This window comes from Saccopteryx leptura, chromosome 3 (assembly GCF_036850995.1).
Source record: "Saccopteryx leptura isolate mSacLep1 chromosome 3, mSacLep1_pri_phased_curated, whole genome shotgun sequence".
NCBI classification, from domain to species: domain Eukaryota; kingdom Metazoa; phylum Chordata; class Mammalia; order Chiroptera; family Emballonuridae; genus Saccopteryx; species Saccopteryx leptura.
In genome coordinates, this window is record NC_089505.1 from 212,950,907 (window position 1) to 212,975,050 (window position 24,144).

General features: G+C 47.2%; 3 protein-coding genes across 5 annotated transcripts; 2 read left to right on the forward strand and 1 right to left on the reverse strand.

Moving 5' to 3' along the window:
- The first annotated feature begins 404 nt into the window (after positions 1 to 404).
- On the forward strand, positions 405 to 3,301 carry C3H1orf56 (chromosome 3 C1orf56 homolog). Its single transcript, XM_066377440.1, has 2 exons — positions 405 to 1,415; positions 2,858 to 3,301. The coding sequence occupies exons 1-2, from the start codon at positions 462 to 464 to the stop codon at positions 2,876 to 2,878; spliced, it is 975 nt and encodes a 324-aa protein (XP_066233537.1). The 5' UTR covers positions 405 to 461; the 3' UTR covers positions 2,879 to 3,301.
- Positions 3,302 to 4,803: 1,502 nt separating this feature from the next.
- CDC42SE1 (CDC42 small effector 1) lies at positions 4,804 to 12,478 on the reverse strand. Its single transcript, XM_066377445.1, has 5 exons — positions 12,249 to 12,478; positions 8,893 to 9,204; positions 8,187 to 8,297; positions 6,562 to 6,650; positions 4,804 to 6,273 (listed from the first exon to the last, which is right to left on the reverse strand). Exons 2-4 carry the CDS (start codon positions 8,944 to 8,946, stop codon positions 6,576 to 6,578), a joined length of 240 nt encoding a protein of 79 aa, XP_066233542.1. The 5' UTR covers positions 8,947 to 9,204; positions 12,249 to 12,478; the 3' UTR covers positions 4,804 to 6,273; positions 6,562 to 6,575.
- On the forward strand, positions 12,265 to 22,733 carry MLLT11 (MLLT11 transcription factor 7 cofactor). Of its 3 annotated transcripts, none has more exons than XM_066377443.1 (2): positions 12,265 to 12,346; positions 21,441 to 22,733. In XM_066377443.1, exon 2 carries the CDS (start codon positions 21,447 to 21,449, stop codon positions 21,717 to 21,719), a length of 273 nt encoding a protein of 90 aa, XP_066233540.1. In that variant the 5' UTR covers positions 12,265 to 12,346; positions 21,441 to 21,446; the 3' UTR covers positions 21,720 to 22,733. The 3 variants fall into 3 exon arrangements, with proteins under 3 accessions (XP_066233540.1, XP_066233538.1, XP_066233541.1); XM_066377441.1 differs by lacking the exon at positions 12,265 to 12,346 and adding an exon at positions 13,110 to 13,652; XM_066377444.1 differs by lacking the exon at positions 12,265 to 12,346 and adding an exon at positions 14,182 to 14,227.
- The last annotated feature ends 1,411 nt before the right edge of the window (positions 22,734 to 24,144 follow it).

Below are 24,144 nucleotides of genomic sequence, written 5' to 3' on the forward strand. Positions count from 1 at the left end.
AATTAAAAATTAATGATTGATGCTTCTCATCTCTCTCCGTTCCTGTCTGTCTGTCCCTGTCTATCTCTCTCTCTGACTCACTCTCTGTCTCTGTAAAAAATAAATAAAAAACAAACAAACAAAAACCTTTCGTCAGTCAATTCAGATGTGTAGTGATTAATAAATTGCGATGAGAGATTAAAGCTGTGCGCCAAGGAAGTGAACTGCTCTTTTCCCCAGCCCCTTACATCACAATCCGTCAGTGGAGTTCTCGCTGCAGGGGTTCCCAAGGCTTTTTAGCGCAGCCCTTGGGGCTGCCCGAGGGGAGGCCTGGGGGGAGGGGCGTGGCGCGTGCCTCAGAGCCCCGCAGTAGTCTCGGTTCTAACGACCCGGTGGGTTGGTTGAGAGCGCAAGAGGGCGAGAAGGTAGGAGCCACGGCCTCGGTCACAGGCCTCCCTCCCAGCCCCGCACCATCCAGCCCCATGGTCCCCGCCGCCGGCGCGCTGCTCTGGGCCCTGCTGCTGAGTCTGGGGACCCGGGCGGCGGCGGGGGCCCAAGGTCCAACTTCAACTGGGACACAGCCGGTCAGTTTCCGCTTCAGGAACCCGATGACCCACAACTACCGGTCCACCCTCCGGACCGGTGTTCCCCCGAAGAGGAAGATAATAATGGAGGATGAGGATGACGTCGTGGCCACTGCCGACCGCCTGGCAGGCCCCGCCGCTGCCGAGCTGTTGGCCTCTACGGTGTCTACGGACGTCAGCAGGTTGCGTTCATGGGAGCAAGATGAGGATGGGTCTTTGGAGGAGGGGGTTGTGATTAACGCCCTAAAGAACAGTACCGATTCAGAGATTACCAATTCAAATTCCGCTAGTACAAGACCGGGATCCCAGTCAAGGTTTGCAGCGAATATCCAGGAGCCAGAATACAGGCTGACCACCAGCTTGCCGCCTTCCACCTGGAGATCTACTGAGCACCCGCGGCTCTCTGACACCAGCCTGACCCGGTGGTCCACAGCAGGGTCCACCCCCAGGCAACCCTCACCTACAGCCATGCCACCTCCCGAGGACCTGCGGCTGGTGCTGATGCCCTGGGGCCCGTGGCACTGCCACTGCAAGTCGGGCACCATGAGCCGGACGCGGGCTGGGAGGCTGCAGGGCCTTTCCGGGCGTCTTCGCATTGGGGCACTGAGCCAACTCCGTACAGAGCACCGGCCTTGCACCTACCAGCAATGTTCCTGTAATCAGAGTCGCGAGGAGTGCCCCCTGGATTCAGGCCCGTGTTTTGGCACCAGCTGCACCACTCAGACCACCACCAAACTCAAATCCAGCCCCAGCACCAGGGCCAGCCCAGCTCTTGCTTTTTGGAGGCAGGTGAGGACTGGGCTGGAGGAAATTTGGAACAGCCTTTCTTCAGTGTTCACAAAGATGCAACCAGTAAGTGTTTGGTGATGAGCCAGGATTTTGTTGATGGATCTAAAAATTCCTGATAGCCGAAGCCTGTTGCTAAACCAGCCAGTGTGCTTACATGAACTGTTATCTGTTTGGTTACTGATTCATAATATGCATTGGTTTATTCGCGTTATTGCTGGCCATGTATTCCACTTGAACTGGTTGGTTTTAGATGTATTATTGGTCACTGGGTAATTAACCAAATTGTTAAGATTGTAGAGATGTCAAGAATTCTTTTATTATTATTATTTATTTATTTATTTTTATTTTTCTGAAGTTGGAAAGGGGGGGCAGTCAGACAGACTCCCGCATGTGCCCAACTGGGATCCACCTGGCATGCCTACCAGGGGCCGATGGTCTGCCCATCCGGGGCGTTGCTCTGTTGCAACCAGAGCCATTCTAGCGCCTGAGGCAGAGGCCATAGAGCCATTCCCAGCGCCTGGGACAACTTTGCTCCAATGGAGCCTTGCCTTTGGGAGGAGAAGAGAGAGACAGAGAGGAAGGAGAGGGGGAGGGATGGAGAAGCAGATGGGCGCTTCTCCTGAGTGCCCTGGCTGGGAATCGAACCCGGGACTCCTGCACGCCAGGCCAACGCTCTACCACTGAGCTAACCGGCCAGGGCACGAGATGTCAAGAATTCTTGATGCACAGGTAATTAATGGATATGGAAGATAATTAAGTTTTCAGCTATTAATGCAGTTTAACAGTAACAACTGCCAATATTTTTTTTTATTTTTTATTTATTCATTATAGAGAGGAGAGAGAAAGAGAGGGAGAAGGGGGGAGGAGCAGGAAGCATCAACTCCCATATGTGCCTTGACCAGGCAAGCCCAGGGTTTCGAACCGGCAACCTCAGCATTTCCAGGTTGACGCTTTATCCACTGCGCCACCACAGGTCAGGCAACAGCCAATATTTGAGGTCTTGCTATGTGCACTTTACCTGGATCAACCTTCCAACAACCCTATGAGGTATTATTATCCCTTTACAGATGAAGAAATGTTTTTTTTTAAAGCTAGAAAGGGGCAGTCACAGCAGGATTTAAACCAGGTTTGAGAGTAGTGCTTAACCACCACTATCCCCAAGAACTGTCCTATGTTTATTCCCAGCAACCTAAGGATTCTCAAGAGAAGGACAGTCCTCTGTTTTACTGAGCTACCAAAGGCTCTGATTGAACTGGTGAAATATCCTCAATTGATAGGATAACAGGGCCTTTGGGGAGAGGGAAGGACAATAAAATGTATACATGGTAATTCTGCCCATTTGTTTTTGTCTTTGTCCTTATGTGTCCAATCTTATTATTCAATATTAAGCATCAACAGGGGGCCATAGTATTGAGGGAAAGCGGGTTTGTGGGGAGCGGGAGATGAAGCAAGGAAAAAAGATGACATAATATTTCCTCTTTTCTCTATTTTGTTTCCTTACCCAGATAGAGAGAAACCGAAGGTAATGGCCACTTGATCTGCAAGAAGAGGTGTCAGCATCTCAACCCCTCTTCCCCTTTCAATCCCAGCATCCACTGGGTATTTTTAGTTCAGAAAAACAAAACTAGAAAAAGAACAAACATTGTTTGGGCTTGTGTCTTTTTACAGAGGTATTTGAGGAAGTAGAGATCTTGTAAAACTAAATAGAGTAGCTAGCAGCACCTATCTGGTTTGGGCCCTTCTCCTGTCCCCCAGGATAAAATGTTGTTCATCTTCCTCATTCCCAAAGTTGTTTTTAAATAAGTACTTTTTTTTTTTAAAGATCTCAGATGAATGCCAAGCAGGAGTTGAGCCCTTAGATGATGGTGGTCTTGCCTTCACAATACTTAGCCTTCTTTTCTCCTCGAAAGGGCAATGGTACAAAATCCCACATCAGTTACTTCCTAGGAGTTATCTTCAACAGCCATATCTATCCTTTCACCCAACATACACCTGTAGTGATTAATTACTCTGTAACTATGTTGCTTAAACTTTTTATTTGAAAAATGTATTTAGAAGTCCAACAAATTTTCAATATAAATTATGACTCAAATATTCCCATCACTTTAAATGTTGTTAAAGTGATGGTAGCATACACATTCGAGAAGGTAGCTAAAGGAGAGAGAGAGAAAGAGAGTGCACCAAAGAAAAGATTGTACTCAAAGAATTAGCATAAGAATAAGGCTAAAGATCAGGGTGACCAGAGGTTCCAGGAGCCCCCATCTTTCCACCCTGTCCTATGAGCCCTTTAGATCTAGTAAAACCTCATGATATTGAGATACTTTCAGAGCAACTAGCTAGACTGGAACAGAGCAAATTGGGAGTTTCTCTATGAGCAATCTTAGACCCTGAAAAACTTCAGGAAATACACTCAAACTTGAAAAACTGGAAACTCCATCACTGTAGGTGGGGGCAGACTGTACAGATGGATCCTCGTTCCCACATTCCTTATCCCCACTACCATCAAACAGGATGCTTCCTATTACTGAGCTACTGAAAGACTCCTGCCTTCTGCTCATCTGTCCTGTTCTGCTTTCCTAATCTCCCTGCAAGGAAGGAGCCATGACAGAAAACACCTGAAAAAACAAAATTCCTAAAGACCCTGCTCCTCCATCCCTTTCTTACCTAAAGCAGACTCTTCAGCTAGGTGGGGAGGGGACCTGTTCTTCAGACAAAACTCCCTGAGTCTTCTTTGTATCTGGTTCCTGGACTAGGGCACAAAAATTGAGCTTAAAATCTGGGGAGGCCAGTGCTGGGGTGTCTATAGCTCCATTGCTTTTCTCTCCCTCCCTTCCCTAATCCCACCACTGCAGGAACTCCTCCTCCAGAGAGCAAGAAGGGAGAAGTATATAGCTCATGTCCATCACAGAGAAACTCAAGCACAAGCAACATAATGACTACAGAACAATGTGGACATTATGTGCAGTCCTACTAAGCCTACTTTCCAGGGGATCTAGTTCATCAAGACTCAGGCTTAGTGGAGCATTGGCCTGGCATGCGGAAGACCCGGGTTCGATTCCCAGCCAGGGCACACAGAAGCGCCCATTTGCTTCTCCACCCCTCTGCCGTGCCTTCCTCTCTGTCTCTCCCCCTTCCGCAGCCAAGGCTCCATTGGAACAAAGATGGCCCGGGCGCTGGGGATGGCTCTGTGGCCTCTGCCTCAGGCGCTAGAGTGGCTCTGGTCGCAAAATGGCGACGCCCAGGATGGGCAGAGCATCGCCCCCTGGTGGGCGTGCCGGGTGGATCCCGGTCCGGCACATGTGGGAGTCTGTCTGACTGTCTCTCCCTGTTTCCAGCTTTTTTTAAAAAAAAAAAAAAGACTCAGGCTTAGGATGACTAATGGAATGGGGAGGGGGGTGGACAGAAATCTGAGAGGAATAAATGTTCTCTCAACTGGGGGTGCTTTTGCCCCTTAGGAGGCACCCGGCAATGTCTAGGACATTTTTGGTTGTAATTAACTAGGGTGGACCAGGGTCACTTCTAAACATTCTATAATGCAAAGGACAAATCCCTCATTACTGAGAATTATCCAGCCCAAAATGTCTAGATTTTTTTTTTTTTTTTGACACAGAGAGAGGGACAGATAGAGACAGACAGACAGATAGAGAGATGAGAAGCATCAATTCTTCATTGTAGCTCCTTAGTTGTTCACTGATTGCTTTCACATATGTGCCTTGACAGGGGGGTGGGGGGTGGGGGGGAGGTGCTACAGCAGAGTGAGTGACCCCTTGCTCAAACCAGCTACTTTGGGCTCAAGCTAGCGACCATGGGGGTCACGTCTGTGATCTCACGCTCAAGCTGGTGAACGCAGGTTTCGAACCTGGGTCTTCCGAGTCCCAGTCCAATGCTCTATCCACTGCGCCATTGTCTGGTCAGGCTCAAAGTGTCTAGATTGAGAAACCTTGTCCTACGGATCTCCCTGCTTCCAAGTTGTGAGGATCTTAAGATTTCTAAACTCACATATGATTGTTTTCAACCAATTTATCTCCCTACCTGCCATCCTTCATGGTCAGGAAGGAAGTCCACCCTGAGACATAACTTGAAGCACTGCTGCATTCTGGGTTTCTCTCCAGATCCCTCTTCCTCCTCTTACCTGGGCCAGCAGGGAGGCTGGCAGATGGCAGGCCCCAAACTTAATTAGAATGTCATCAGGTTAATATCCATCTCTTAACTCTTATTCTATGGGAAACAAGGTGTGTGTGTGTGTGTGTGTGTGTGTGTGTGTGGAGGGGGGGCAATTAAGAGAACTCATCTTAAAATTTTAATTAAAAAAAAAAAGAAAAGATATGGTGGAGCTAGCAATGCTATAGAAACAGGGTTAGAGGCCTAATTAGAGAAAGATGCTGGAATTGGCAGAGATTGAAGAGCTGTGAGCTTAAGGTCTGAGACTTAAAGATAGTAGACTAGGCACTGGTAACGCTCCTAGCCCCTGCCTTACACCTACTTCAGTTCATTCCAGGAGGAGGGAGAAGATAGAGAGCTTCTCAGCAAAGCCAGCTTCAGGTTGGTAACCTCACCCACCTGCCATTTAAGGAGTTCCAGGTTAATAGTTTAAAAACAGGTGGCGCCCAGACCATCATTCAGAAGGGAACTCATTCCAGGTTTCTAGAAACTCCTATTTCAGATCTGAGAGTGTCCAGGGCTTCAGCTGAGCTCCTCTGGCCAACCAGTAGTCACTTGGTCAGTCCTGCTGCCTTGACCCCATCTCCAGGAGGGGCTACAGCCAGAGGGAGTAGAGGGAGTCCAGCTCCCAAGCCTTCTGAGGCACTATCAGGCAGATAAGGAGGAGAGAGGCCCCGGGCGCACTGGTTCTAGGAGGCATCTGGTGGGGGCAGCAGCTCTCCTGAGCTGAGCACAGAGTGGAAACTTTAGACAGTAGAACCTGAGTTAAAAAAAAAAAAAAAAAAAGAGAGATTAGTCTCAAAGAAAACCAAGGACTCAGGGAGAAAGGCACCACCCAATGCAGACTATTTCCATAATGTGCTCTTATCTCTATTTGTCTGCCCATCCCTTTCTCACTGCTTTTCTGGATCCTATATTACCAACCCTCCCAGGCTAATTCATCCTTCCCTCGATTCGCATACTTGCAGATGATCAGGGTTCTGAGGCACGGTATCAGCAGGAGCTGGCAGGCACCGGATGTGTTGGGTGGCTTTTTCTAATCACTCACCATTCCTGTTGGAGCTACAAGCCCCTAGAATTGCTCCATGGCCTGTCTCGGTTTCCCTTGGATCTCATCTGCTCCTGAACTGCACCTGTCTGTGAAAAAGCACATGTGAAACCCTTTCTTAAGTCTTCATGTCAGATCAGAGATTTCCCCTATGCCCTCCATGGGAGAGGCTGGCCCCACCTCCTTGACAATAAAATCACCAAAAAAGGATAAAATTATACTTGATCTTAGCCAAAAGGCCAAGAAGTGATGGGAAAGGTTAAAATTAATCACCATTCTTTCAAGAGAGGTCTCAATGCCTTCCCTTCACACTAACCTTTGTGAGGATTAGACAAAAATTATTTTACTAATAGAATCCTCTCACAAAGGTCCCTATCATAGTTATCTTAAGTTTTGCAATTGGTGAAAAGACCCTTTCACTATCTCCAGGCCCATCCCCCCCCCCTTTTTGGTAATTTTCTGAAACTGGAAATGGGGAAGCAATCAGACAGACTCCCGCATACGCCGACCGGGATCCACCCGGGATGCCCACCAGGGGGCGATGCTCTGCCCATCTGGGGCATTGCTCTGTTGCAACCAGGGCCATTCTAGCGCCTGAGGCAGAGGCCATAAAGCCATCCTCAGCGCCTGGGCCAACTTTGCTCCAATGGAGCCCTGGCTGCAGGACAGGAAGAGAGAGAGAGAGAGGAAGGAGAGGGGGAGGGGTGGAGAAGCAGATGGGCACTTCTGTGTGCCCTGGCCGGGAATCGAACCCGGTGCTCCTGCATGCCAGGCCAACGCTCTACCACTGAGCCAACTGGCCAGGGCCTCCCTTATTTTGAGAGCAGAAATACATATTAGATGTTTGTTTGTTTTTTAATTTTTTAATTTTTTTGTATTTTTCTAAAGTTGGAAACGGGGAGGCAGTCAGACAGACTCCCGCATGCGCCCAACCGGGATCCACCTGGCATGCCCATCAGGGGACGATGCTCTGCCCATCTGGGGCATTGCTCTGTTGCGACCAGAGCCATTCTAGTGCCTAAGGCAGAGGCCACAGAGCCATCCTCAGCGCCCGGGAAAACTGCTCCAATGGAGCCTCGGCTGTGGGAGGGGAAGAGAGAAACAGAGAGGAAGGAGAGGGGAAGGGGTGGAGAAGCAGATGGGTGCTTCTCCTGTGTGCCCTGACCAGGAATCGAACCCGGGACTCCTGCACACCAGGCCGACACTCTACCACTAAGCCAAACGGCCAGGGCCATATTAGATGTTATTTAGGACAGAGGTACTCAGCCTTCTTCCTGCTCCAACTCTCCCGACCACAATATGACTTACTGTGGCACTGGGACTGTAGCAGATTTTCACGAATAGAAGAAGGGTTATGGTCTTTGGAAAATGTGGCCCAAGTAACTCTTAAAGACATACATATTTCCCATTCCAATTAATAACAACTTGCTAATTGTAAAGATGAGGTAGCCTAGGCTAGAGACCTGAAATGCCAGGTCCAAGGGTTACACAACTGGCGAGCTGAAGTAGAATCCTAGGTTCTTAGTTCCCCATCAAGTATTCTGTTATGTCCCTTGTTTGAACTTTCAAAAAGAGGAAGAGCTCTAGGCCACAACACCATGTCAAGCTCCCCATTCCCTTATTACCATGGCAAGTCCATCTCCGGTCCCCATTTCCCCCGCGCCAATGTGAGTCAGGTGGACAAAATTCATTGGTTCCCCAATCATGGTCCGGTCGATCCGTCTCCTCTTCTTCTGCTTGAAGAAAATAGGGGAGTTATATCTGAATCCCCCTCCTGCAGTCACAGTGGAGGAAGGAAAAAGTCTTGAAAACCACTAAGGGAAGATCTGGGGGCCTGGTAGGAAAGGTGATATGGCATCATAATAGAAAAATAAATCACTAGGGTGTGAAAGGCAAGGCTGGAGTGACAAACACAGAGGACACAGGCAGGGTGCTAAGGGCAGTGGCCTGGAGAGTGAACACTGAACAAAGAAAGGACACATCAAGGTCACCTCTGGCTGATGAAACAATGGGGAAAGCTGACAGGTATTAAACTCCACCTACAAACACAACGCAAAGCAACTCAGAACAGGAACAGGAAGTGATAGCTAAGACTATTCACTTCTTCCATCTCTCAGTCCCCTTTATTCTAGTGCACATATCGCTTCTCAGCCTTTTGGCTAAGATCAAGTATCGAGTACACACCTGCCTGGCTACAGAAACTGTCCTGACAGAGAGGGAGGCAAGAGGTGTGCGTTTCAGAAAGCACATCCTGGGTGTTACATCTACTTCACAGTATATAATAACTGATTTCTTTGTGTGCTGGGGTGGGGGTAGTGTGGGGAGACTCACCGGCTGGGGTTTCTCTACCACACAGCAGCCCAGTTTGTGCCAAAATTCACTCATGTTCCCTGATGGTTCCAGTTTCACTCCTCTGCCTGAGGCCCTAGAGGGCTCTTGCTCTGGTGCCTTGACCGACCACTCCTCACTCCTTTCAGGTGTAACACACCCTGGATTCACTCAGCAAGATGGTCTAGACAAAGTAGAGTCCTGGGACCCTTAGCTGAGCAACAAAGATCAGTGTCTCAGACCCTGGGAGACTAGCAGGGCCACAGAGTGAAGTGGGCAGGTGGGTACAAGGTTGTCTTCCTCAGGCTTGGAATCCTGGATGAGCAGGAGAAAGAGAAGAAAATGAATGAGAAGTCCTTCTGTCTTTGAGAAGCCTCCTGATGAGCCCAGATTCTGTTCCTCTTTAAAGGCCCTAGTCCTATACCCAACACTAACCTCCTCCAAACATAACCTCACAGTGTGACTCAGAGAAAGGAAAAGAACCAAAGGACACGAAAGGGTTAAGCAGCAGCAGCAGCTGCTGGTAGCAAGGGAGAGGAAGGGGGCTGAAAGCATTTACGGTAAGAGGACTGGAGAGACCAAAGGGTAGTGGCAGAAATGAGCTAGGTTTGGGGGTACTACAAGCTCCACCTCCTTTCTCCTTGGGTTTAGAGCAAACGGGGAGGGGCACTTAAGTGACTCTGAAGAGGAAATGGTGGTTTTTTTCTCATAAACAAGGCCTCCACCCCGTCCCTCCCTTATTCCTTACCTTATCCTAACACCTAGATTTTCTTTTAGACCTTGACTACCTAAATCCTAGGTGACTGACTACAGCAGGTTCATCCTCAAGAAAGACTTTCCACAGTGAGGAATTTATTCATTCTCTTTATTCCCTGCCCTTGTTCCTCCTCATTTCCTCAAATGATATCCAACCCTTCCCAAAGACATTTAACAGTTCTTTTATAACTTGACCTTGAGATCTTTCCTCAAGGCTGTGCACTGTTTCTGTGCACTGTATTACTGCACTCCCACATGTGCATCTGTCTGCACACATATGGCACAACCACATTTCTGTATGTATGTCTGTACAGACCATCTGTGCAGAGGTTGCAGGTACATGTGCCAGGTATCGTCTGTCCCGTGAGAAATCCTTTTCCAGCCTCCCCACCCTCTTCACGTGTTCTATCGTGCCACACTGCTCTGCGCCTGCCTGCCTCCCTCCTCCCCTCATGTTGTGACCTGTTCTCTCCTTCTTTCTCACCACTTCCATCCCCAAGTATCATCAGCCAACTAGACACAAAGAACTTTCCAATAGCATTAGGAAGGAAAAACTTTCATTACTGCCAGCCAGGGTAGGACACACCTGATTTTTCTCTATACTTACTGCATTTTCCAGTCCTATAACACAGGCAACCTCAAAGTTTCTAAACAGGGTAGTTTTATAAATACTACACTTGAGCATGAATATGAACCTACTGTCCCTCCAGGCCTGGAAGTCTGAGGCCCCGGCACCCTAAACTAATCTAAGAACTGAGGGTTTTTTAAGGAATATTAAAAAAAAAAAAAAAAAAAGTCTTGAGATGAGATCACACAAACACTGAGATATAGCTTCTAAGGAAGGGAAGGACCCAGGAGTCTGGGCTTTCTTACTTCCCTTCCCACCACTGGAGGGGAGGAGTAAAGAGATAGGAAGTCAGAACACAGTTGTCCAGAAAGGGGAGCTGTGGTTAATGGGGAAGTCAGTTACAGGCTTTGTTTGTTGTGATGGTGGTGGCAGCCGGGGAAAGGGTTGGAAGCAGGGGTGGGGGATGATGAAGAAAACAATGAAGAATCAGAGGAAACCTCCAACACCACCAGACAGGCTGTACTGAGACTGAACTCTCCCCAACATCCCCCTGCTCAAAGCTGAGTGGACAGAAGTGGATGGTGGGAGGGGAGAGAGAGGGAAAGTGACAGTAGAGGGAACAAGGATGTTTCTGTTCCTTTTCCAGGGACCTGGTCAGAGCTGGGTGGAGGGAAAGTGTGTGTGGGACGTGGCATGAAATGACCAATGATGATGAGAAGTGACCAGGAAATTCCATTCCCTAGGACATAAGGGTCTCTAAGACATGGGGGATGGGGTCAGAGTGTAGAGAAAACTGGGCAGGGTGAAATCCAGGGTGGGAGCTTGGGAAGAAAAAGGCAAAGGCAAGGAAAGTAAGAGTGACTGCCATTCTCATTCTTTAAAATACCTGAAGATGGTTGAGGAAAATGAAGTTCTGACCTGGTAAGACCAGGAAGAGGTACCAAATGTGGCCCACTCTTTTAACCCCACAGTTAAGGGGAGGGGCTGGAAAACAGCAGGAGGGATCAGGATTATATCGCATAAATCCACATCCTGATGCCAACTATCTCTGAGAACTGGGCCTGCGTCCCAAATAGGAAGGCTGAATTGGAGCTGGGAGACACCAAGGTCACACCAGGGCTTAACAGCTTCAAAACTATTGGGGACTGAGCAGGAGAAGGGATGGGAGAAAGGTTCCAGGGGGAAGGATGTACAGAGGTAGTTCCCCTGTCCTGTTCTAGCCCCAAACAGGTTTTCCCGGTCCCACTGCCCGCAGCCTCAAGGCCTCCAACCCGCTGCTTGACAAGCCTTCACAAGAAGCAGTTGGAAAGAAAGAGAATTAAGAGAACGGAGTGGGCAATAAGCCCAGGACTGCAGCTGGTCCTCTGTAGAGACCTCCAGACATGGAGGGCTATGGGGGGGGAGGGGGGCTCTAGAAAAGTAGGAGTAGACCCCACTTTCCAAACAAGTGGCAGGCATTTGCCCCAGAACCAACCGTGCCCTTCCCCAGGAAAGGTCTTGTAGGGGCTTAATATGAAACAGAAGTAGACCCTAAGCTCCCCCTCCCCAATAAATTCAGTCATTCAAAAAAAAAAAAAAAATTCAGTCATTCCAATTACAGTGACTCCATTTCTGCCAACTTCCCAACTCTACCCAGAAATTCTCTGCTCCTCCCAACGCTGAACTAGGATTGGGACCCATCGGTGAATCTTTCAGACTTTGTCACTGTCTTCTGTGGCTACTCCAGTCTGATTTAGACATTCCAGGACCCAGCTCGGCCCCACTTTGTCCCGCACACGCCACCACCGAGGTCAGTGAATCTCAGAGGAGACCTTCTCCCAGCACCCCAGGCCTGCTTTCCCTTCAACTCTTCAGCGGCCTCGGCCTGAGCGCAGCAAGAGCGTGGACAGATCGGTTACTCAGGGGGCGCATCCCTTTCGCACTGACCCAGCGGGTCCCCAGCCCTGGATCCCTTCCCCCACCCCCAGCATCCGGTGCGGCGCCGCCGGGCAGGGCGCGCGAGGCGCACTAGCGGGGACCAACTTCGTGGTCTCACCTGCTCCGCTCCGGCATCGAGGTGCCCGGCTGCAGTTTGTAGAGGGCCCCCGCTCCTTGCCCTCCAGTGTGGGGTTCCCAGACTCGCTTCTCCGCGCGGTAGGAAGCCGAGGGCGGGCCGGCAGAGGTGGGGCTGGCCGAGGGCGGAAACGGCGGCGACGCGATTACGAAACCCGTCGGGCTGGGAGGAGGACGCACAGACCCCCCACCCCCGCCCCGAAGCAGCGCTGCACCGGGTACCCGAGGGCCACCGCCCCTGCCAGGCGCACCGCGGCCTGTGGGCCCCTCGGTGAGGGCAGGGCACCCGAACTGGGCCCCCCTGATCGTTTGCTCTTCTTCCGGGCAAGGCAATGCAGGACCAAACGAAGCAGAACCCCCACGTCCCCCGGACCCAACCAAATTCGAGATTCTCAGAAGCACCCCTGTTGGGCAAATAAGTGTGTTACAAGCGTGTTAGGCTTGCTCACCTTGTACTTAGCCTGATTGGTGCATGAGCAGGGGCAGCACAATGTGTGTATAGTCTATGTAAGGCTTCCGGGTTCTTGCCTTCAGGGCGGCAGGTTGTAAATTGCGGATTGCCTGACACCACTGGGAGCGGCCGTTACTTGCTATTTGCCGAAGAAGCCCCCCCCCCACCACCACCACCAGGGCCTGTTTTACTTGAGTCCAGAGAGAGAAGCGGTTTTCCCTGCCTGTTTGCTCGTCCACAGTTAGGAGACTTTAATAAACAAAATGGCCCACCATCCTCCAGCTCCCGTTTCTTTACCCTCTTCCAGAATCCAGTGTGAACCTGCATGGCCACGGCCCATACAACCCCCACCCCCACCCCAATCTTCTGTGTTTTTACCCCAGATGAAACAGGGCATTTACCCATTGTGAGGGGCAGCGAGTAGGGAGGAGTAGGGATTGGAGGAAGGGATGGAGAATTTTCCTGATTCTCAGAAACACTTCATAACCTGAAATCCTTAAATTAGGACATACAGGGGCAATCCACTGTGTCTAGAATTAAGATTTTTTAATCCACAAACCTAAAATCAGAGGACAATTAGCTGCTTATTCAATGCACCCGCAGTCAGCATGGGGGCTGCTGAAAGAGCTGCAATAGACCAATAAACCTTCGGAGATACCTTAATCCTGTCTCCCTCCGGAAAGCGTTCGGAACCTATCCTTTGAATTAGCTGAGTCAGGCAGGGAGGGGCAGGGAGTCCTTCCGCCCTCCTTAGGAGGGGCTGCATTGCAGGGGGAGACTGAGCCGACCGACTCAATTCCTGAAGAGGGGAAGGGAGCGAGAAGACAAAGCAAGAAAAGCCCCCATAGCTGCCTTTCTCTCCAACCCAGAGCAGGGACCGGAGCCCTGGGGTTCTCCTTCCATCTTTGGAGCACACTAGTAATTCACTGATAACAGGTAAACTAAACTGAGGGAGGGGGGCAAGGTTTGCAAAGATAGAAAAGCAGCTGCTTCTGGTTAGGTTGAGAACCCCAAATAAGGATGAGGTTGGAAGACAGTTCAAGAAGTGAGAAGGCGCCGCTATGAACAACGGGTAGTCATTTGCTCACTGTTTTACATCTCTTGCCTCACATCTCCATCCATGCTGTATAATCCTGTACACAGATATTAATTTTTAACAATTTACCTGTAGTTATTTTTTTAGCATTTATCTCATTTCAAGTATCTATCCGCCTGTAATTTATTGTCCTGTGTATTTTATCCTCAGTCTAGTTATCTGTACATTCCTTTCAAGCTATAATTTGTTTTTTGATGAATCTCTAGTTCTACTGTATTGCTCTAGCCTCTATTTCCCTGTTTCTTTTATTTTTTCTGTAGTGTTCTATTGACATGTCTACCCTCACCCCAAACTTGTCTCCATAGGAGGGAGTTTAGGGGGATGGATATGTGATAATTTTGAGATTAATCCTGACCTTTCTTTTAACAGTCTCCTTCCCATCTCAAACCTTTGCTCCAAAGAAAGGCAGCTTGAGGTAGGAAAGTGGGGACCTCTGTGTTGGAGAACTACCTGACCCCATATTGAAATTAGTACAGCCCACAAGAGCTAGGTATATGGGCAGTTTCTGGAATAGGAAAGCTTATTTGCAGCTCAGTGGAATAGGCAGGAGAAGGACTGCCTAATATAAAAATCCAAGACCAGAATGAGGCACATATATGGAGAAGCCAGGGCACTTCCATTCCCCACTATCACCATCCCTTGTCCTTCCACTCCATAGTAGCATCATGACACAGTAAGGCCTAGTGGGGTAGGCCCTGGATTCCCACTGAGGGTCTGGACAAAGGGTATGTGGGTGTATTTGTGTGGCTCAGACTGATGTCTTTTTATATATATTTGCTAATCAAGCAAATGAGGAGGGGAAGAGAAAGGGAAGGGAAAAGAGACCTTTTGAAAAATTTGGGTATTTGGAAATTAAATTGATACTATATTAAAATTTTAAATTTCATTATCAATGTAAAGGGTATTTTAGCTTCAATTTTCTGTGTAGTTGATGTTCTTGACTAATTTTAAATGTAGTTAATGCTTGTATGAGTGTCTAGAATGCATTTGGTACTCTCTGTGCGTGTCTCTGAGTCATAGCTAGAGATTTTTAGGCCTTTTAAGTTAATAAATATTTCATGAAATTTTCCTTAGCTTTTAAATTTTTTATTTATTGATTTCAGCAAGAGAAAGAGAGACAGGAACATCAAACTGTTCCTGTATGTACCCTGATTGCAGAGCAAACCAGCAACCTCTGTACTTTGGATGATGCACTAACTAACCAAGCCACCCAGCCAGGGCTCCCTTACCTTTTCAATTGCCAAGAGAGGCTCTGCCAGAAATTCAGGGGTTGGACATCTTTGCTACATGTACTGACTATAAGAAAAGGAGTCAGTTTGTCAGAGCTTTTTCCCTTTCTCAGATTCAGATCAGAACCACAGGAACAATCAACACCTAATCCACTGAATAGCTGCTTCTCAGGAACTAAGAATTCTTGCAAGTTTTGAGAGTATAGGTATAGGATTATATAATGCGGTAGGTGCCCTGGCCAGGTAGGTGCTCAGTTGGTTAGAGTATTGTCCCCATACACCAAGATTGCTGATTTGATCCCTGGTCGGGGCACATATAAAAATCAACCAGACGCCTGACCTGCGGTGGCGCAGTGGATAAATCGTCGACCTGGAACGCTGAGGTCGCCGGTTCGAAACCCTGGGCTTGCCTGGTCAAGGCACATATGGGAGTTGATGCTTCCTGCTCCTCCCCTCTTCTCTCTCTCTCCTTCTTTCTCTCTCTCTCGCTCCAATAAAAATGAATAAATAAAATCTAAAAAACCTCAGTTAAAAAAAAATCGACCAGTGAATACATAAATGAATGGGAAAAAAATGATGTTTCTCTTTTTCTGTCTCTCTTGCCCTTCCTCTCTCTCTCTAAAAAGCAATAAATAAAACAATTAATTAATTAAAAGCTGTAGGCAACTATCGATGCACAACAAATCAAAAGAGATCAGACTGGGAATTATGAGACCTGGATTTTTTTAAAACTGGCTGGGAGGCTTCACAAGTCACTAGATAATTTATAAAGTGTTTTCTAGTTTTAGAAATCTATGATTTTTGTCTGACCTTTGATGGTACAGTGGACAGTGCGTCAACCTGGAATGCAGAGGTCACCAGTTCAGAACCTTGGGCTTGCCGGGTCAAGGCACATACGGGAAGCAATTATGAGTTGATGTTTCCTGCTCCTACCCACCTCCTTTCTCTCTCTCTCTAAAATCAATAAATCTTTTTTTAAAAGTCTATGAAAAAAAAAGTTTACGATTTTTCTTCCCCTTATGATTCTATTTTTTAAAGAGGTTATATATTTGCCCAGCATTATACAAAGCTTTCACTAGAGAGAACTATAAGGGAGGAAATATAAAAGAAGTCAGCTATATAGGCAAATAACTGGTTAATAGTAAAATTCTCTGTGAGCAAAAGTAACATGATTGTCTCCTAAGGTTTACATCTTAGGATCTCTATAGCTCTAGACTTAAACCTTGGTTGATTGGTTGATAGGTACAACTTTTTTTTTTTAATTAAAATTTTATTTATTGATTTGAGAGAAGACAGGGGAGACAGAAAAAGAGAAACATCAATTTGCTGTCCCACTTAATTTATGCATTAACTGGTTGATTCTTGTATGTGACCAACCAGGGATGGAACCCACAACCTTGGCATATTGGGATGACGCTCTAACCAGCTGAGCTACCCAGCCAGGGTGTACAACCATTTTTTGTAGCTCTCTTTCTGTGCACATGTCTGCAAATTATTGTAGAGATGATCAGAGCTGAATATTATAGGATGATGACCTCACCTTTCTGACATGTTCCCATACTATCGCAGTCCCAGCATCACACTCCTAAGCAGCGTCTCTGCTGAGTAATGCTCAGTTCCCAAGGTTTATTTTGGAGCTTGAACCTAAGAACAAAAAGAGCAACTCAGAAATCTCTTATTTTTAAAATTTTTTTCAGAATTTTTTTTAAAAAATTATTTATTTATTTTGTACAGAGACAGTGAGTCAGAGAGAGGGATAGACAGGGACAGACAGACAGGAACAGAGAGAGATAAGAAACATCAATCACTAGTTTTTCATTGCGTGTTGCAACACCTTAGTTGTTCATTGATTGCCTTCCCATATGTGCCTTGACCGTGGGCCTTCAGCAGACCAAGTAACCCTTTGCTAGAGCCAGTGACCTTGGGTTCAAGCTCGTGAGCTTTGCTCAAACCAGATGAGCCCATGCTCAAGCTGGCAAGCTCGGGGTCTCGAACCTGGGTCCTCTGCATCCCAGTCCGATGCTCTATCTACTGTGCCACTGCCTGGTCAGGCCAGAATTTACTTTTAACTTTAAAAACATGGAGTCTACCTACTCACCACTCTTAAAGCCCCCATATTCACACATAAAACATGTTTTAGATTAATGTTTTCTTTTTCTGCCTTCATAGAGATATTTCTCATTATATGGGCTGTTAAGGTATCTGTGTGATACTGGTTATCATGTTTGCCTAACCTATTTTGGAACCATTTTAGGTCACAATTTAGGCATCTCAAGGCCTGATGAAAGCCAATGGAGTATGTTGGAGGAAGTCCTTTTGAAACAGGGTTCTATTTTTGGAGGTGGTGGAATGTTCTCTTGGCTCCTTTGGAAACATTTTATGTTTCTTGCCGCTTCCCTTGGATAGTAAGCAGCAGGGTGGAGGTTACAGGGAGGTGTAACAGTCATATATCATTAGAGTGTGGGAGGGATGAACAGAAAAGGTGATAGAAGTACTCATTAAAGCATGAAAAAGTGTCTAATTCTGTTAAAGGACCTTTCCCCAATCTAAACTTTACCTTCCTTACCTGGAGTTTCCAATCTATTTGCTTTCACTATACAATATATTCAAGCATTGTGATCAGAGAAAAGAGACCTGTTGCCTGACCTGTGGCAGCACAGTGAAAAGAGCGTCGACCTGGAATGCTGAGGTCGCTAGTTCGAAACCCTGGGCTTGCCTGCTCAAGGCACATACAAAAAGCAACTACTATGAGTTGATGCTTCCTGCTTCTCCCCCTGCCCTTTCTTTTTCTCCCCCTGCCCTTTCTCTCTCCTCTCTAAAATCCATAAATAAAATTTTTAGAGAGAGAGAGAGAGAAAAAAAAAACACCTGTTACAGCATAGTAAAATTCTTTTAGCCACCTGGGTTTTATTCTGAAGCAGAGGTAGGCTAGAGAGAAATAGGCTGTTAAGGCTTATCTGTGGACTAATAGATGGGCATGGCAAAGTAGTCACTGTATTAAATAGGGAAGGAAAATTAATCCAGCAGCCTTGAATGTCTTTTGTGGGCAAAACCCAGCACTTCTGAAGAAAGTACAGTGTGTCCGTAAAGTCATGGTGCACTTTTGACCAGTCACAGGAAAGCAACAAAAGACGATAGAAATGTGAAATCTGCACCAAATAAAAGGAAAACTCTCCCAGTTTCATACCTATTCAGTGCAGTTCGATGTGGGTTCATGCACAGATTTTTTAGGGTTCCTTAGGTATCTATCCCGTATAGCCTCTACAGACTCGTCACTGACTGATGGCCTACCAGAACAGGGTTTCTCCACCAAACTGCCAGTTTCCTTCAACTGCTTATCCCACCGAGTAATGTTATTCCTATGTGGTGGCGCTTCGTTATAAATGCGCCGATATTCACGTTGCACTTTGGTCATGGATTGTAATTTAGCGAGCCACAGAACACACTGAACTTTCCTCTGTACCGTCCACATCTCGACTGGCATGGCCGTAGGCCCCTCCGCTATATACACGGTGTTATGTCATCATCTGCGCATGCGCACATGCTGCCACATCATCCTACAGAAATTCAGAGGGTTTTCCTTTTATTTTTTTATTTTTATTTTTTTTGTATTTTTTCTGAAGTTGGAAACGGGGAGGAAGTCAGACAGACTCCCGCATGCGCCCAACCGGGATCCACCTGGCATGCCCATCAGGGGGCGATGCTCTGCCCATCTGGGGCGTAACTCTGTTGCAACCAGAGCCATTCTAGTGCCTGAGGCAGAGGCCATGGAGCCATCCTCAGTGCCCGGGCCAACTTTGCTCCAGTGGAGCCTTGTCTGCAGGAGGGTAAGAGAGAGACAGAGAGGAAGGAGAGGGGAAGGGGTGGAGAAGCAGGTGGGTGCTTCTCCTGTGTGCTCTGGCTGGGAATCAAACCCGGGACTCCTGCACGCCAGGCCGAGGCTCTACCACTGAGCAAACCGGCCAGGGCCAGGGTTTTCCTTTTATTTGGTGCAGATTTCACATTTCTATCGTCTTTTGTTGCTTTCCTGTGACCGGTCAAAAGTGCACCATGACTTTACAGACACACTGTACATGTAAGGTATTTTTCCCCGCCAGAAAGAAGGGAGGGGCTGGAGCCACGAAGTGTGGAATAATAAAAGGTTTTATTGAGTACTGCACTTCCTGCCCGACGAGATTCCCTGGTCCGGGGGACAGAGGCTAGGGAAGTCCTGGAGTGACCTGCATGAGAGATATTTAAAGGGTCCCGTGTAGGGTGGTTGAGCGAATATGACATGGTGAAATCTCACTGGCTGGCAGATGGTCGCTTTTTCCAAAGGGCTCTTGGGAAGTTTCTTTTGGCGCACCTGGATGTGGGCGGGCGGTTCTAGCTAAAGTTCCCGGGTTTAGGTTCCTCACATGGCCGTCCCCCATTGCTGACCACCCCACAGTACAAAGTAGACTGGTTTTTACCCTTGAGGATATTCTCAGTCCCTTGAAGGAGATAAGACTATACCTATACATGTAACAGTGATCTGTAACTTCAAACTAATATAGTCACGTAAAACTCTACAGGGTGTTAGGGTAGATAGATAAAGAAGAAATACATAGTTGGGGCTGAGTAAGTTTAAGAAGTCTTCCTGGAAGAGGTGAGTTTACAATAAGGTTTAGAAGGCAAGGATGAAACTAGAAAGCTGAAATGTCACGGTAGCCCTTTTCACTGGTACCATGACCTATCAAACCAAAGGCAGGAAGTAGTTCCGTATTTGCAAACATAATAAGTTTAGGGGAAAGTATCCTCTAGGACAGCGGTTCTCAACCTGTGGGTCGCCTTTAGGCGACCCCTGTGTTTTGGTCATTCGACCCCCGCCGGGGTCGCGACCCACAGGTTGAGAACCGCTGTTCTAGGAACTTGAATGGAGTCTTGAAACTTGGTAGTATTTTATTTATTTAATATTTTATTTATTGATTTTACAGAGGGGAGGAGGGAGAGTAATCAACTCATAGTTGCCTCACTTTAGTTGTTCATTGATTGCTTGTTGTATATGCCTTGACCTGGAAAGCTCAGGGTTTTGAACAGGTGACCTCAACATTCCAGGTCAATGCCTTACCCACTGCACCACCACAGGCCAGGCTTGGGTAATATTTTAAGATGTAGAGCCCTGGCCAGTTGGCTCAGTGGTAGAGCATTGGCCTGGCGTGTAGAAGTCCCGGGTTCGATTCCCGGCCAGGGCACATAGGAGAAGCGCCCATTTGCTTCTCTACCCCCCCCCTCCTTCCTCTCTGTCTCTCTCTTCCCCTCCCGCAGCCAAGGCTCCATTGGAGCAAAGATGGCCTGGGCGCTGGGGATGGCTCCTTGGCCTCTGCCCCAGGTGCTAGAGTGGCTCTGGTTGCGGCAGAGCGACGCCCCGGAGGGGCAGAGCATCGCCCCTGGTGGGCGTGCCGGGTGGATCCCGGTTGGGCGCATGCGGAAGTCTGTCTGACTGTCTCTCCCCGTTTCCAGCTTCAGAAAAAAAAAAGAAAGAAAGAAAGATGTAGAGCCCTGGCCAGTTGGCTCAGTGGTAGAGTGTCGGCCTGGCGTGTAGAAGTCCTGGGTTCGATTCCCGGCCAGGGCACACAGGAGAAGCGCCCATCTGCTTCTCCACCCCTCCCCCTCTCCTTCCTCTCTGTCTCTCTCTTCCCTTCCCACAGCCAAGGCTCCATTGGAGCAAAGATGGCCCGGGTGCTGGGGATGGCTCCTTGGCCTCTGCCCCAGGCGCTAGAGTGGGTCTCTTCGCAACAGAGCGAAGCCCTGGAGGGGCAGAGCATCGCCCCCTGGTGGGCGTGCCGGGTGGATCCCAGTCCGGCGCATGTGGGAGTCTGTGTCTCTCTCCGTTTCCAGCTTCAGAAAAAAAAAAAAAAAAAAGATGTAGAGAGTTAAACCAGACAATAATGAGCATAACTGTAGCAGAGAATGTACTACTACTAGGAAGAATAGGGCCAGATTCTGGAGGACCTTGAAAACCAGACTTAGCCTGACCTGTGGTGGTGCAGTGCATAGAGCATCAACCTGGAATGCTGAGGCTGCCAGTTCGAAACCCTGGGCTTGCCTGGTCAAGGCACATATGAGACTTGATGCTTCCTGTTCCCCCACTTCTTTCTCTGTTTCTCTCTGTCTCTCTCTCTCTTCACTAAAATAAATAAAATTAAAAGAAAAAAGAAAGAAAACCAGACTTAAGATCAACTTGAAGTAGAAGGTAGTAAATAAGTCATTCTAAGTTGGGGAGAAGTTTGGAAATAGTAGAGCATGGTAATAGAAGGGTTCCTGGAGTTCATCCTAAGGAACTAGACAAATGGGGATGTCAAGTTTCTATATAAAGAAAGGTTGTGGGCCACAAAGAGGTTGCTGTAGCATGAAGACTGACAAGTGATTTCTTTCTAGGAAGTTATGAGGGACCCTGTGAGTAGCCAGTACAGCTCCTTTCTTTTCTGGAGGATGCCCATTCCAGAACTGGATCTGTCGGAGCTGGAAAGCCTGGGTCTGTCAGATACATCCATCTACAAGGTCAAGGACAGCAGCGTTGGCAAAATGACCGGGCAAACAACTGGAACAGAGCAGGAGAAAAACCCTGAAGGCGATGCTCTCCTTGAGTACAGCACCTTCAACTTCTGGAGAGCTCCCATTGCCAGCATCCACTCCTTCGAATTGGATCTGCTCTAAATCCAAGACTACTCTCTCCTACAACCTTACCCTCATTGTCTTCCCTTTTAAGCCCCTTTCTTTTCTTCCTTTTCCCCTATTAATCTTGTTCTCTCCCCTCCATTGTGTTGAGGTGGTGCTGATGAATCTGCCAGTTGTGTTCTATTTATTTATTTAACTTAATGTATTTTGTCAGTTTCTTTCAAAAGCCCTCAAGCCACAAAGTGTTCAAGCAATTGAGTACTTACTGTCACAGGGATCCCTCCTCCCCACCCCATAGTAATTCCAGAAAACAGGCGTGATGGGGGCACTAGAGAGTAGTCCAGTAGTGCAAACTGGAAGGACTGATTCTTTTACTTCACTTTAATCAGCTTTAGAGATTGCTCAAACCTTCCTGATTTCCTGCTCTGGGCTAGTAACCACAGATATTTCTTAAAGTATTGATAAATACCTTGTAAATCTTGAGATTATCTGCTATAAGACAGTAGGATTTCTAAAAGGCTAAGGTGATAAGATGCTTGCTGTTTTGATTCTGCCCCCTCTTGTAATACTTTTTCTGAAATTGGGGGGAAATGTATAAAATAAGAGGGAATAATGTCTTGGGAAATGAAAATAGGGGAAAGCCCTGACTCACTTTAGAAATAGCTATGTTCTATCAAAAAAGGTGTTTCTTTTTAAAGCCTACTTACTTTACAGTTTTGCTCCTGTGCATTGAAAACTTTGAGGAAAATCACTTAATTTCAAATCTTAAAATACAATCTTGCTGAATATTTTAATAATTTGTAAGGTTTTACTTCCCTTTCTAAAAGGCATAGAGTTTGGTCCTTAGTATGTTAGACTTGTCCTTCTGCATCTGTTATGTATATTGATCAATGGTCCTCAGGCACAGCTCTTCCGCCACCCTGAAATGAACAATCACCATGAGACCATGAAATGAACAATCATATTCTGACCCTTACACTGTTCTCACTCCTCTCAAAATTTTTGCTGATTTGTGTTGCCATTTACTTCTTTAATAAAGACATTTAATCCCAGGATTGCATTCTAGTTTTCTGTCTCTACACAGGAAAGAAGTACAGATTTCAAAAAGTTAGCCTTCCTTTTGCATTCAGCTTATATATTTTTTTCTAATATTCAACTTTGGGGAATAGTAATTTGTGTAGACTTTATATATTAAAATGATGAACTTCCGGTTGAATGGGTAGGTAACAAGAAAAAGGGTGGAGAAAGCTGCAATCAACCATTCTTCTGCTTGCACACTACCAACGTTATTTGAGGCAGTAACTCTAGGTCTCAGAAGGCACCTGTGGCGCTTAACCTGCTCCTTACCTCGTTATAGGTGTCTAAGAAAATAAACACACTCAAATATGTATCTGCTTGCTTAAAATTCTCATTAAAAAAAAAAAACCACACCGTGTACTTACAAGCAGTTTTTGAGTGCCTACGCTATGAAAGGCACTGAGCCAGACAATGTAAGAGGATGTGAACAGGAATTAAACAAGATTTTGACTCTCAAACTTAAAAAAGGTAAGTCGTAAATACCGATATGGAGAGCACTTGGGCAATTTGCTGTAAATACTTTAAAGACGTAAACAAGACAGGTAAGTTCAGAAAAGACACGTACATCTTCGTAGGCTTTGCAAGGCCGACTATCAACGTCAAAAGCCAAAATCTAATCAAGAATGTGTCCTTTCCTGATTTTATTTTTTGAAGGATTTCTTTCCTGACTAATCGCTGTCCTTTAATCATGCCGTTTGGTGGGTGGAGATGGGGCACAGCTGTTCGGCAAAGTCCTAAGTGGATTTGCAAACTACACTCCATCTTCTTCCAGGGCCCTCCATTACGTATTTGCTCCAGTGTTCCGGCAGACAGCTGGGCACCGGGTCCTGACGTTCAGGAACTGCAAAACAAGTGCGTCAGGTACCAGAGTTCAGTTCGGACGCGAAACCAGGAACTTCCCAGACAGCTTCCCCTAGGTCAGGGGTCTCAAACTCAACTCAGCATGTGGGCCGCAGAGCAAGATCACAGCCGTTCGGTGGGCCGCACTAGGTCTACAAAAGGCAACTGTTACGCAACACTTTTCAGTGTCACAAAACGACCAGAAACTAGTTCACATCACAACTGCTGTTAACTAAGCTAATATCTAGCTAGGATGCTAGAGAAATGAAAAATACAAGTAGGCCCCTAGGCTTACTTAATTTTATCCAAAATATTTTGAACTTCGTGGATTAGTCTGCGGGCCGCACAAAATTGTTCGGCGGGCAGCGAGTTTGAGACCCCTGCCCTAGGTTGAGACAAGGAAACGGGTTTCCCCACCAACCCTTTCGCAGGTCTCCCAAGAAGTAGCAAAACCAACAGGGGCTGAACCGAGCGTTCCCTTAGCAGTCCGCCCAGCCCTTGGCGCCAAAAACAAACCAGCGGTCCGTCCCGGCCGCATCTCTACTAT